Here is a 14,582-nt window from a genome sequence, read left to right as displayed (position 1 = left end):
TGAAGCTTTCACCTTAAAGGATCTATAACTACTGAAACCTCAATCACAAACAGAAAAGCCAATGCAAGGAAAGAAATTATGAGAATGCTGAAAATCAGCAATGGACTAATGAACATAATAACACTTAGACAGAAAGGCAGAAAGCTAATTTGATGACATGCAGAAAGTGAATTGTTCCTTGATAGTTTTGAAAAGTTTATCTACTAATTAATGAAAAAGTCCTATTTTACCTCGAAAATTAGGAGCTACCAGATGAAATTAGGGGGGAAAAAAAAAGTATATTTGAAAAACCTGAATAATTTTCATCTTCCCACTCTTCTCCAAAACAAGAAGTGCATGTTGACTCTCGTTAGCCTTCAGATAAACTATCTTCAGCAGACGACACTCATCTTTGCTGTGCTGGGCCAAAGGCAAGGCTTTAACTTCCTGCCCACTTTCAAACTCCCAAATTTTCACTGTTCCTACACATGGATGAGAAAGATATATAAAAGGGAATGAACTTTCAGCAATAACCTGTGTTTCAAAGTCAGAAACTTGAACTGGATCAAACAGGGAAAGGAGAAGAAAAAAGAAAATCCAATTGAAGGTTCAGAGCTAGGTCACTGGTTTTCAAAAGCTGTAACAGTGTGTGTGTTTCTTAGGAAAGCACCCTTAGGGGCACAAAACTTACCAGAAAACATCTTCACCACTAGCCCCACCATTTTCCTATCTTTTTTCCATGTCTGTTTTATGCTGCAGCCCAGGATGAAAGACCACTGCCTATTTTACTTCTGGACTAACGTCATCAGAGAGCAAGCAGAGTGTGGGCTGTCAGGCAGAAGACTTCAGGTTCTGAGCAACAGCAAAGAGCAAAGGGACCTGGTTGCTGGACTTCTCCCACAGAGCTAGTGGGGAGAAGGAGCTGCAGCATTATCTTAACTGAAGCAGTTATTACATATGACTTCACTTTTGTAAGACTTGATAGCATTCACCTTCTGATGTACTCTTAAGATCCATAAAGGGTGCAGTCACTGCTCCCAAGTATAAACAAGAAACATTAGCCAGTATGCTGTGTGGAAAAGGCCGTCTCCTCTTTACGTGAGGCAGCTTTCATATATTTCACATATTTTAATACTTCAGGTGTGTGGTCTTGAACATTTGAGTGTGAGAAGAATTATTCAGTCATGTTAACAGATTACAAAATTATTAAAGTTTGCTGCAGAATTCAGTGTAGCACTCGTGTATTAGAGACGTCTTGTCACATTACTTAAAACTGATGCATCCTCATTAACACAAGCAAAAAATTCAGGAAACATGTAGATATAGATATTCTAGTGTTCAGTGCCTGCAGACACTATAAAATTGAGCTTACATACTATAAAATTGAAAAACTACTATTCTCCATCTGCAGCCATTTAGTTACAGATCTAGGTCCTAAGTCCTATGAGGAAACATCTTTTCAGACCAAGAGCTTTGAAGATAGTCTTCCAGAGAGCAATGGGCTAGCAAAGTACCAGAGCCCAAGCAGCCAAAAATCACCTTTCTATGAATCACCTATCAAACAAAACCCAACCAAGACACGCCCCTCCCCCCCCCTTTCCCCAGACTGACAGCTGTGCATTCCTTTCTGTGCATACTTCCTCCCACCTTGGAAAAAAGACAAAATTCATTCTTCTGTCACTGAGACAGTCAAGGCAAAGAGTTCTGTCTGCTCATGTAATATGTAATTTTAAATAAATGTGATAAAAATGTGGTAATTATGTAATTGCTTTACCATCACATGCCCCAGTAGCAAGATAAAACCCATTTATTTCAATGGCTGCACAGGTCACTTCAGTAATCAGCCCATGCGCATCTTCAATCTGATATATTTGGTATCCTGTTTCTAGGTCCCAGACCTGAAAAAATAAGATGGTAATTATTTGTACTACAACCTCTAAAACCCCTCACACAATGTGTTCTAGTGTAATTGGAGAAAGACAAATACTTCCAAGACCAAATTTTCACATCCTGTGACACAGGTTCTCTGTTACAATAGTACACTACCATGTTCTTTTACCAAAATACTAGTGTAATTTCCCTGAAAATGTCCCTCTCCCCAGAGAAGCCATTCTGGTAAGAGGAGGCTCTATTTAGTATGCTATGCAAAAGACCCTTGTTAAGTCAGAGAGACTGTTGTTAAATATAATGGAGTTTTTACAGTGCAAAAGCAAAGAAATCTAACTAGAAAGAATGGTTTGAGCTATAATTTCTATGCTGAATATCAAAATGAGGCTTTTCATAAACATTTGGTTCAAAAATGTAGGAACAAATATATCTGATCGTTATCTAATCCTTTTAGGAATTTAAGCAATGTCTTATAAACAAGCACCAGTACAAAGTTTGGTCGCTGTAGTGGGATAGCTCAGATTCATCTGGATTTATGAAGTAGCCACTCATGTCATATACACTGTCTGGATCTGATTTTCTGCAGCACCAAGTGCCCAAGACTATCTTGTAATTGTAATGATGTTGTAGCCATCGTGGTCTAAGGAAGGCAGGGTTTACAGTGAGAAATAACATGTTTACCGAGTGTATAAAATGAACAAACCTTTACACAAACAAGCCTTTCTCCACAGGAATGGCATGCATCACCAGCCGGCCCAGTAAGAGATGCTACCTCTCCCTACAAATCTTGCCATCTAACCCATCAGCAGTTGATGAAAACTGCAGGTCCTCGATACCTCTGATGATCATTGTCACGCTGTTAATTACACCAGTAATGATTCATTTTATTCATCTGTGGGTTTTCTGACACTTGCATGGCAACTATTCTTTAGTGGCTCAAATGCAAATGGTGAAGTTAATAGGCAAGTTTAATCTTTTCATTAATGTTTCAACACAAACAGAGCTGTGATAAAAAGTGATAAAAATGATCTCCATCACTTTATTTTTCTTGTTAACTGGCTATTATATTCAACACTTCTCCCTCACTGCATGACTGGAAATCCTTAAGGCTCAGAACAACATGTTCTAGGAAATTATTTGAATGAGAAAAGGATCTACAGAAGGTCAGCAAATTGGCTCCAGAACTGCTAGCCAAATAGAAGCAGATCAGACAAAAGAATAAGAAGCAAAACAGGAGGATAAAAAGTCAGGTTTTATAGTTTAGGCACAGTGTATGTGCCAATGAAACTTTTCAGTTTGAGTGAAGGAATCTTTTTATCTGAGAGCAGCATCTTTTACACACTCATGTTTTTACAAAGTGACTTTTTTCATGTTTTATACCAATCCATAGAATGTCTAAAGTACACATTTATATTCCACTAAGCTGACTGGGACTAAAGCACTTCCTAAACTTTAAAGAGAAGCTTATCAGATATGCCTTCAGAATTGAAGAATAATGTGTAATAGTGCTTTCAGCAATTGTTTATTGGATGCACAGTTTGACATAATGGCAGTTAAAATTTTCCTTTGTAGCTACTAAATAGCCAATGGACTTTCACTACTATTGCTATACTTGCAAGAATCCATTGCAGGAACAGGTGAAGTGTACCTGTTCAACCAAAGGAAATAAAATTACAACTAAATCCAGTACCTCCGAAGCCTTGCTCAATCTGCCTGGTGCTTGCAGTGCAATTATGTCAGTGCAGGTCAGGGAGGTGGTGATCTGAGAAAAGTAACGCTGCTGAACCCAAATAGTTTATCCATCATGGCTACCACTCCCCTAGACAATTTGAGCATAAAAATAGCCACAAAACCAACACTTTGAATAATAAACAATAGTCACTTATCTAATTGCCCAGTAACTTATTTGTTATAAAAAAAGCTGAGACTTTTCTTTTTTAGTTTAAATGGTGACAACTTACACTCACCTTCAGTACTGACTCAGAGCAGATAGTGAGAATCTGGTGAAAAGCCCTGTTGTAAACCAGAACATTGATGCTTTTCTCATGTGTCTGTGGTACCTGTCTTGTATCTTGTATCATATAAGTTAGCAGATAAATATCAATGACAGCTGAACCTGCACAGGGTGAGAGGAGTGAGAATATATACATTTTGTGTATAATACCAGTTACTTTCCCTGGATATAAAAAGATTTTATGTAAACCATAGGGTTAATTTGAGTTCTTCTGAAGAAGATAAGGAATATTGTCGTTTTTTTGAGAATATCTGTTCTCTAAACGAGAAAACACTTACACATGCTCCCCACAAAGCACCAGTTAAACAATGGCTAGGTATTTACCTGACCACCTGACCACCTTTGATAGGATTGATACCCTGACTCCAAATCATTAGGAGCCATAAATCCACCAGTCCCAGAGTGGGCTGGCATGGAATAGAATGAACCCAAATAAATAAAACTCTAACTGGCAGATATATCACTAAAATAAATTCTGGTATCTGCTTTCTTAGAGATAAAGCAATCCTATCTGCAGGCAATGATGATGTCTTTCCAGTACCTTCTTTTATACAGCACTGCAGGTCTGAATGGTGTTTTCCAGGCACTTTCCAGTGCTCTCAGATCAGAAGGGTTGCAAAGACAGAGCAGCAGATGGGGATAACAAGATAAAAGAAAGTACAAGGTTTTTACAATGCAGGCTCACAAGCCAGACTACATATGCAGCCTCCTATTGCAGTTCCAGTATTGCTACGGTTCTACCAGTAGAGGAGCAGCAGTTAGCAGTGAGTATGCAGCAAAGGACAAAATTGCCTAATACTTGGCATAAGTCCAGGCATAGGGGCCAGCAGCTTGGAAAAAGGCACAGAAGGAAAGCTATGGCAATATTCAAATGAAGCATGAAGGTGAGCTGTGATTTATGGATGTTAGTGAACTAATAACTGAAAATCTCCTCTGTATAGCCAGGCATATAGCAATGAGAATTAATTCGCCCACATATAGCCTCAGTCTCTTGCCCTCTTCAGGGGCAAGGAGATATTCACTTAGCCTTTTAATGGAATCGTTAACGGAGTCCAGGACCAGATTTTTACAGATATTTAGGCACTGCTCCAATCACTGTTTATAAGGGCAAAGTTACCTCATTTTGTCAAGCATTTATCCATGTAAAATCCCTACATCACTAAGCCTTAAAAATCTCACTAACTTAAATTTGAACTGAAGATTGTCTCTGTATCTTTTAGTGATTACAAATCTTTAAAAACTAGAATGATCAATATTCTGGGCATTTTTTAAATAAGACCTAGAAGCTGAAGTTTCTTAAGCTTTGCAGTGCTTACCAAATGCCTAAATACATGTATATATGTATACACACACACATATATATATATGTATGTATTTAGGCTTCTAAAACAAGTTTATTGGCACAAAGATTCAACAGAAACTACCAGGTCACTGAAAACAAAATGTTTCACATTCATCTTCTCAGGTTTGACAAGCTTTGCAAGATTTGTGCCTTGTTCCTAATGCAAGGACAGAAAAAGCTGTCTCCAAAGACAATGACCTTATTTGCCTGGTATGTCTCAGGCCTCTACAGTCCCAGAACAGGTTCAAAGCTGTTTTTTTTCAGTGCCCACGTCTCTGGGGCAGACAAACCCTGCCAGTTTCCAGAGTCTCTGCCTTAGATATAGAAGGCTAACATCCTTAGTGACACCTGCAAAACTGTGGTCCCTTGGAGGTTCCAGGCTCCCTGCTACAGAGCCAGGAAACAGACCCCAGAAACCTCGGGATGAGTTCCCACAATATTTTATTCCTGATCAATCAGACAGTGCATCTGTTGACACCACAGTTTGTGGGGCTCTCTGTAGCTACTGAGTTAAATAAGGAGTTTGAATACACTTGTGAGGGCTCCAGAGACTATACTTTGCTGCTTTGATTTCCAAATGAGAGAAGAGTGCTAGAGGAATAGTTAGGGGAAGATCAGCAGCTTTCAAGAAATGACAAGGCTACAGAACAATATCTGTAGTTTAGTATTTCTAAGGAAGGCTCACCTTGCCTTCAGAGAAGCCTTCCTCATTTCCTCTGGTTCCTGCTGTTAACTCCCATGCTCCATATTTTCATGCATATTTCTATCTTGAAATTAGCACCATATATAACAAGATCCACTTTAAAATAATCTTAATGTGCAAATATCCTTACCTCTCAGTATTCTGTACATCTCATATACCTTATTCCTGTACTCAACTTCAGCTGTATGTAATCATAAAGGGAATTGCATTCTAAGAGAAGGGGCACGCTCTCACGCATCAACTGCAGTAACATACCGGTGATAAGTGTGCCACGATCATTGTCAAATACCATGGCACAGGTCTCCATCTCTCCAGGACTCCCTTGATTATCATGGAAGACCTGCAGCAGTGAAAGAGTCTGTATATCCCACACTCTAAAAATCTAGAGGGAAAGAGAGGGAGAAAATCTAGTACTGTATCATGATTGGATTTTCAACTACTTTTTGTTTCTGTGACATTAATATTACAGCATCCAATGAAAATCACATTGTTAAGCGTGGTACAACCCAAAATAAGCAAGACAAATATCAAAGGTATCTTTATCCCTATTTTACTAAGTATAAAAAGCACAGAAGGGCTGAGAGTTGTAATGTTGACCTGACAAGTCCACAGTGGTACCAGATCTCCTGAGAATTGGTCCTACTCCTTAATAACAAGATGACTCCATTGCGTCATACTTTTCAGTCCCGTACAGATAACTGCCAATAGTTTAAAAGCTTGTATTTGAACTGGACTATCAAATGGTGTGCAACAGTACAAAGATAAATTTCAGAGGGATCCGGATAAAGGAATTCCTGAAATCTTTGACTGACAGCAGATGTTGGAGCAAATCAGGATCAGGACACACTGCAGAAGGATCATTTTATGCATATATAGTTCTTGTGCTCTCCATAAGCAAATGCTACCAATCACAGTTGGAGTACTATCCTGTAAGGAGCACTAGATATATTAGATATATTTGTTCTTACTTTCAGTTTCAACGGAAAACACAGCACTTGCTTTAAACTCTAGAATTACTCATCAATAATTATATGTTAGCAGCACTTATTCATCCTGTCTGATTAAAAGCTGTGTTGAACTTACTGCTATCCCATGCAAACTGCTCTTAATCCTGCAAGAAATCATGATTTAATTTCTCAGATCCCATGGAGTTTAGTGTGGTGTATTTCCCTGCAAGATAATCTTACTATGCTCTCAAAAGTTATTCTGTCATCGTATCTGCCTGCAATTCTTATTCAGCTGCCAAAACGGTGGTGAGTTTTATATAGGCATTTGTGCAAGTTATTTGTATTCATTCAACTGTGTTACTAAAAGATGGGGCTGCATTTTTAATTGGAATTTTAACACACAGACACATGTCGGTACAATGCTCCCATCAATACTGGGAGTGTTGTGGGAGTTAACAAAAGTTGTTGAATCTTTGGATGAAATGCTCCATATAATCTAAGTTCATAAAACACATCAGGACAAACCCATATAATATTCAACTGAATTTGATAACTGAGGTGCATCTCAGACAGAAATTTCACAATTCTGCTTCCTGTGCTACAGTCCCTGGAGGTCTTCCTCTCTCAGCTGTTCCTTATTTTTAACTTTGTCACTCAGTTGAGATCTCAGTGGCTTTTCTTAGGTGATCTTGATGCAGTTAGTCAAATTCTAACTTCATAGTCTTGGCCAGGAAGCATGAAGCAGCCAGCCTGCCCTGACTAGGGCTGGGCTGCTGTTTCTTTAAAGGAGAAATAATTTTGGGAGATCTGATGAGGAAAAAGAAAATCCTAGGAAAAATCCTAGGGAAATCCGCTGCCATTTCTTTGATTCATCCCAGGATCTCCTGTATGTTCACAAGTGTTATGGTAAAGGTAAGTCCAAGTCCAAAGATGTCTGCAGCAGACAGCTTGCGTGCAGATTCTTGCATTATATTCCTGAAAATCTACTTAATTCACCCACAGGTAAAAGCAGCTGTATTGGTACATTAACTTGCCCATTGTGGAAAGACCATCCAGTAAGCCTGAGCATCTGTCCATAACAGATGGGCATTGTAACAGAAAAAGAAGCAAGCGGAATTGGGACAGCGAAGCTGGAAGTTCATTTTGAAATTACTGGTTTTTCTTTCCAACTTATTTATTAGATAGCACAATGACTGGCACCTTAGAAAAACTTAAAAGAGATTAGCCAGAACAAAGAATGTAGAGCTCTGCTTGGCACTTTCATATAACTTCTTAAAAGTTTTAATGACATAAGCTACTTGCTAAGGCCATTAACAAGTTATGCCCAGGAAATGACTTATAGCCAGTCTCATATCAGAAGTGCTAGAAACTACTATCTGATGCGTAACTCAAATTAAGCACAGTCAGATTGCTACTGACCTAGAAATGCTGGTGACTGGTAGAAGAAAGATGGATTAAATTACATTAAAGACATTTGATTTGCAAAGTAATTGCTTTTAGCTCATCTTGCCTAACACCAAGCTAGAAATCTAATAGGAAGGACTCTGAGGAAAAAACAAGAACAATCTGTCAACCTCATAAAAAAACCAGCTACAATCAAATTCACTGGTGAAAACTCAGAAAATTCAGTTCCATAGTTACTCACCTTTTAATACAAAGATCTTTGAAAACCTAAAACAGCCCTGAGAAATACTTTCTCTGCAAATTTCAGATTAGATAATTTTATGTCTGCAGAGTACCACTTGTATCTGTCCATTTGATCACATAAAAGCTTAAACTTCTTTTTTTTATATAACTACTTCAAGAAACATTTTCGTTTTGTACCTATAAACAGGGAAAGTAAGTGGTTTCCCAAATGACACACAGCAAATCATAGTCTGAAACATAACCCACAAGTGTTGACTATTTCAGCTTTCCTCACCGCAGCCTATTCCCTTCTTCATTTTGAAATCTATTTATTTTTCTGTTGAACAGAGCGTGTGCCCATTATAATTCATAGGCAGTATGTTGTGACCCTAAAAATGCTTTTGATAATGAGGAAGACTTCACTTGTGCATATGTTCATGTTATGAAAAGTTGATTGCAATTGCCAGCAATGATTTCTTCCAAAGATACACACTATACAATTAAGAATGAATGTTTGTTGCTCTGTTGTTATAAAATGTTGAAGTATCTCCCTTTTTTTCACTTAAAAGAGGATCTCAGCATAGAAAAAACACCATTCCCAGAAAAAAAAAAAAAAACAACAAATAAGAGACTTTTCACTGTATGCAAAGTAAAAATAAGGGAGACAGTAATGAATGGAAATTATTCAGGGACATACACAGATTTTGAGATTATTGGAATTTCCATCAGTAACCTGATTTTAAAGGAAGTTACAGTGGATCCAGCAAAATTCTGAAAAGGAAGGGAAGAAAAGAAACAGATACATCAATCAGTGTTTAAACAGATCTGGTGTTTGGCACCAGAGAGAAGTTCATACACAAGTGTTTCAGAATTTTAAGTAAAAGAAAATTTCTCCTGAATATTTTGTTTGTTTTCAGGAAAACTCAAAAGGAAAAGGCTCTAAAGAACTTCTTACTGAGATTAAATTTTCTCTGAGACAGTACTGAGTCAGAAGAACCATGTCCATCATATTCCTCTGATAGACTTCTGATTACATTTCAGTTTACTCAGACATGCAATTTCTAAAGCATACAAAAAGAGAAATAGGCGGTGAGAAGGCTTGAAAAAGGAAATCTGGCTGAGTAGAAAAAATGATGAAACTGTTCATCCAGCTGACAGTAGACCAGCAAAAACAGAAAGAAGAATTGGTGATGAAAGTTGAAAAAGTTAAGGCAATGCTGCAGGTAGATCTCCAAGCTCAATTCTGGCACAGTCACAATAATAGCGTGTTAAAACATCTCTAAGAGCTGAAGGTTAATCAGAAGTAAGTATCTATGGACATTCTCTAATCAGGTCAAAAGAATAAGTCACTGAACAGACATATAATGACCTTTCCGTAAACATCACCCAGATCTGTTACAAAGTTAGTGAAATTATACAAAACAAAACTGAAGGCAGACAATTCTAATAATCTCATGGACTATTCAAGTTACATTGGTCAACAATTGAAACATAAATTTGGCATTTTATCAAAGCAATAAGAAGAGAAGATGATTTTACAGCACAAGTGAATATAAGTAAGAGCCTCTTGCACTATTTCTTGCTGCTTGTTCAGCTATTAATGCCAGTACCACATTAAGAAAATGCAAAATGACAGCAAAAACCTGAACACATCACAGCATTCATAAATTTCTTCCCTTCCTTCCAGCCTTCTTCCTTTCCCAGCCCATGGGCAGGGATGGGGAGATTACGTAAACCACTGTTCCACACGAGTAACTCCCACCCACGGCATCATCAGTGTGGCCACGAGATACAATGTCACTGCTGTTCATCTGCATCAGCACACATGACTGTGCACGAATTCATGCACAAAGAGTAGCAACAATAGGCATGCTTATTTAGAAATTAGGAGGTGACTAGGGGGAGTTGCCTTAGGAACATTTTGTTAATAGTAACTTTACTGTTCCACTTATTTATTGAGGAACTTCCCACAGCAGCCTGACAAATGCCAGGAATCCCCGAAGCCCTCTGAAAATATATTCTTTATTGCAAAATAGACTGTGTCTAGACTAGCTTCTAGACTGTGTCTTCTGGAATCACAGAATACAGACTATATACAAGCAAACAAAACATATTAGGGAGGAAAAGGAGTGTGGAGAGAAGGAGGTTCAAGTGCTTTTGGAAACAAACTTCTTTCCTTCGTCCTTCCTGTTTCCACCTTACAGGAAAAGCTGAGCTATACTTACAGCAACACTTTATCGACAACACTGGCTTACCTTAATGAAAAACTTGTTGGTTCAATTTGGGTGCTAGCAGAATTGGCCTTGACCCACAGATATATATTTTTTAAGAGTTAGCAGAGCAGGGATTCTTGCCTGTGTTCCCACACTGTGGCCAGCCTCCTTCACACAGTTGGTAACAGCCACAGAGCAGCATTCGAGGAATGCACGCTGCCCCTCTTTCCTATCTCAGCTGCAACAGCTTCAGCAAACTACTCTGTTATCCTCTCCAGGACTGCAGTCTGGATCAATTCCCTCTGTTCTGGGGTGCTCTTCTTGTGTCTTCCATTTTTCAACCCAATTGCAAAAGCACATAGTTACAGACGGAATTTCCACAGACACTAAGCAAAACTGGGAACCAAATCCCTCCAGAATTCAGTGGGAGTTCTTGCCAAAGCCTTCTGAGATCCCTTAAAAAATTTAAATATGTATATTTGCATACATAAACATTTTTCTTTCAAACACCACCTTCCTTCAAGCCCTAAAACTCAGAACATCGAAACAAGCCTGAACTATCTTTTCCGTTTGGTCTAAAGCCTATGTTTTATTAGCACGTAAAACCAGCAACACCCCTCTCTTCTATTTTTCTTAATACACACACAGAGACAGACAAAGAACAAAAGCTTCATCTTACCCACTAAAATGGGAATAGCAGAGGGAGACAGAACAAAGATGGGAAATTGGGCAAGACAAAATTGGTAAATATTTTACATGCTCTCAGTATACAATAAAGTTCAGGCTCGGGAACACTTATCTCCTGCTGGGTTGTTATGAGGAAGCCACTGTGGAAACATGCTTTGACGCTGGAAGAAGTGAATCCTCTTCTGCCCCTTTCTGTCTGTAATTAACTGAGATGGAAAAGGACTAAAGAAGTCCAGGATTTGCTGACACCCCCTCCCCCCTTGCCAAAAGATAATCCCTTCAAATTACTGCTACTTAAGAATAAGAAAGTGACCTTAAAACACTGCTCTAAAGCAAATATCTCAACAACTCTCAAGAGAAAACAGTAACTTCCTTTTAGTGCTTCCAAACTCTCACATCCTGCTGATACTTTTTGTAAGTTAAGGAAAATTTGTTTTTTGAAAAAGACAGACAACTCTCCTCAGTTTTACAGAATGGTGATGCTGCAAGTCTTTAAAACAAGTTATGAAAAAACACTTGTGCAGGAAAATCCAAAATTCAACCACTCTGGGGCAGAAAGAAGTTGCACTAGCCACAGCATTCACTGTAGGCATAGACAGGAAGAGTAAGCAACAATTAAAGCTGATTTTCTGTTTTCTGTTTCTGTGTTTAGTTTATCTGCCCCTATTTGCTACACTGTTCAACTTTTTCAGGGGGTTGTTGAAGGCTCTATGGTCTAAGTGAAAAAATTTACAAATTCATACGAACATCTGAGCCCTCACAGACAAAAATCACCAGGCATGAAGCAGAGGTCAAACTGCAGTTCTGCTTGCCGTGTTATTTGATAAGTTATCTGCAGAGTGCCATTGTGTGTCTTACAATCCCTGAAGGTGATCCTGTAGTTATTAGAAGACTTAGGAACAAATTGATGTCAATGGGATTACTTGTGAGGCTAAGGCAAGAAGGATTTATCTCTAAGCATATTAACGCAATGTGGTGCAGCAGATGGTACTATAACTAGTGCCTTACTGAGACAGTAATTTGGCGAAGTTCAAAATTATGAATATTTCAAATCACTTCCTCAGATAGTACTATTAACCTGATAATATATAAGGTTACTTTCCTTTTCCTAAACATGGAGGAATGCTGGAACGAAATCAAACTGGGTTATATGTAATAGTGAGTCTAGTTGTATAGTAATGAGCCTACAGGATATTTACTGGGTGCTATGCAATGATTGAGAGTGCGTAAAGGCTCTGTATGTCTATCTCTGTACTGTGTGCTGGGTGTGCTGACAACAGACCTACCTGACTCCTAATGCAAAGATAAAATAACCCCTCTGGAGAACAGTTTCAGTGGACATTTAGATGGTGTGTGGGTCAGAAACAGGAAGCTAGACGTGTAGGACAGAGGTGACTGCCCATGAACACCTGGATCAGAAGAGTTCAAAAAACAGTCAGGTTCCTCCTGTCAATCTTCAGCCAGTCTTAGAATGATGCTCTCACCTTAGACATAGTGTTTGAAGTAATTTTATACAACGCTTCATTTACATTTTGAAGATCTCCTTTTTCTTCATTACCCCATAGAAAAATAAGCAACCAGAAAACTACGAGTCTGGAAATTTATTTTTAATATACCTTAAACGCTAGATGTCAGTTTTCTGGTAGAAGAACTATAGAAATCAGCACAGCCTGAATATAGATCTCGCTCTGTTTCCATCTGCAGCAAATACAGATTATTTAATACTTTAACCATCAAATACTCACCCAGAAACAGAACATCTAATGGATCATTTCCTTCATGTATGCTGAGAATACATGAGGACAATCCATTCATGAAGGAAATTTGTGCATTCTCACATATACTGAGAAACAAAATATCATTTTGCAAAGGTACAACCATAGCTAGGACAGATATTTTCCTCAAACAGTCCAGCTGCATGCTAGTTGTAAGCATGCATGTATATTACACACCATGTAAGTCTAAGAACTAGAGAAGGAAAATGTATGTATGAGCCAAAAAACTACATTTAAAATTAGTTCTAATCCCTTTTACTTTTTCACAGAATCACAGAACGGTTGAGGTTGGAAGAGACCTCTGGAGGTCATCTTGTCTAACCCCACTGTTCAAGCAGATTACCCAAGACCGTGTCCAGATGGATTTGGAATATCTCCAAGGACGGAGACTCCACCACCTCTCTGGGCAACCTGTGCCAGTGCTTGGTCTCCCTCACAGTAAAAGAAGTGTTTCCTGATGTTCAGAGGGAACCTCCTGTGTTTCAGTTTTCATTGCCTCTGGTCCTGTCATTGGGTACCACTGAAAAGAGCCTGGCACCATCTTCTTTACACCCTCCCTTCTGATATTTATATACATTGATGAGATCTCCCTTGAGTTTTCTTTTCTGTAGGCTAATTTTGTAGGATTTTTTTGCAGTCTACCCAAGAGACAAAGTAATTTGAATAATGGAAAATGGGACAGGAAATAACAGAAAATTGGGTAAGTTACATGAAAAGTCCAAAGAAGAATATTCAATGTTCTTGAAGGATTACACAATACAAGAAGAGAATAAAATTCTTAATATCTGGGAGGAGAAATAAACCGAAGAGAATAAACGCACAGCAGCAAGGGAAGGATTAACTTTGACTTTCAAATCAGTATACAAAAAAATGTATCTGATATAGATGTGGCCACATAATTTCTGTGAAGGATGACTGGAGCAGATTTCCCAAATGCCTCTTTTTCAAATTATCTAGATTAAATTTAATATTGTTGATATACAGTACATTCCAGTAACAGCCGCGATTAGCAATGGTTTGACATAAATAAAACATTGTGGTTCCAGCTCAGCTGCTCTCATTTTTCGGGAAGACAAATGACTGTATTATAAATATATCCTTAAAACAATGTCATGTGCTTTCAAAATAGGTTAGATAAACATCCGCACTAACCTACACAGGCATTGATACAAGCACCTGCTTAGTTCCAGACATCTATGACTTCCCACTGGGATATTGCACAGCCAGTTTGCCATTAAGCAGATCTGGAGAGAGAGTACTGGAGACTGATATCATTAAGGTTGAGTAAATTTGCAAAAGTCAAAAAATACAAAAATTAATAACGTATCTTAACTCCCTTTATCCTCCCTGAAACACTAAAAATCTGCCCTTGGGTTCTGTAAGAATAAAACTAACATATCTATAATTGA

General features: G+C 38.3%; 1 protein-coding gene across 1 annotated transcript in view; it reads right to left on the bottom strand.

Moving 5' to 3' along the window:
- WDR64 (WD repeat domain 64) overlaps nucleotides 1-14,582 on the bottom strand; it is an 87,245-nt gene that overhangs the window by 20,792 nt on the left and 51,871 nt on the right. Inside the window, exons 12-15 of the mRNA XM_075148142.1 lie at nucleotides 6,181-6,307; nucleotides 3,834-3,982; nucleotides 1,754-1,877; nucleotides 292-461 (exon numbers count right to left, since the gene is read on the bottom strand). Of these exons, the coding sequence (XP_075004243.1) occupies nucleotides 292-461; nucleotides 1,754-1,877; nucleotides 3,834-3,982; nucleotides 6,181-6,307 (570 nt within the window). The remainder of the gene's footprint in view (nucleotides 1-291; nucleotides 462-1,753; nucleotides 1,878-3,833; nucleotides 3,983-6,180; nucleotides 6,308-14,582) is intronic.

The sequence above is a fragment of the Calonectris borealis genome, chromosome 3, assembly GCF_964195595.1.
Source record: "Calonectris borealis chromosome 3, bCalBor7.hap1.2, whole genome shotgun sequence".
Taxonomy (NCBI): Eukaryota; Metazoa; Chordata; class Aves; order Procellariiformes; family Procellariidae; genus Calonectris; species Calonectris borealis.
The sequence above is the reverse complement of the archived record's forward strand: the minus strand, read 5'-3'. Positions and strand labels throughout refer to the sequence as shown.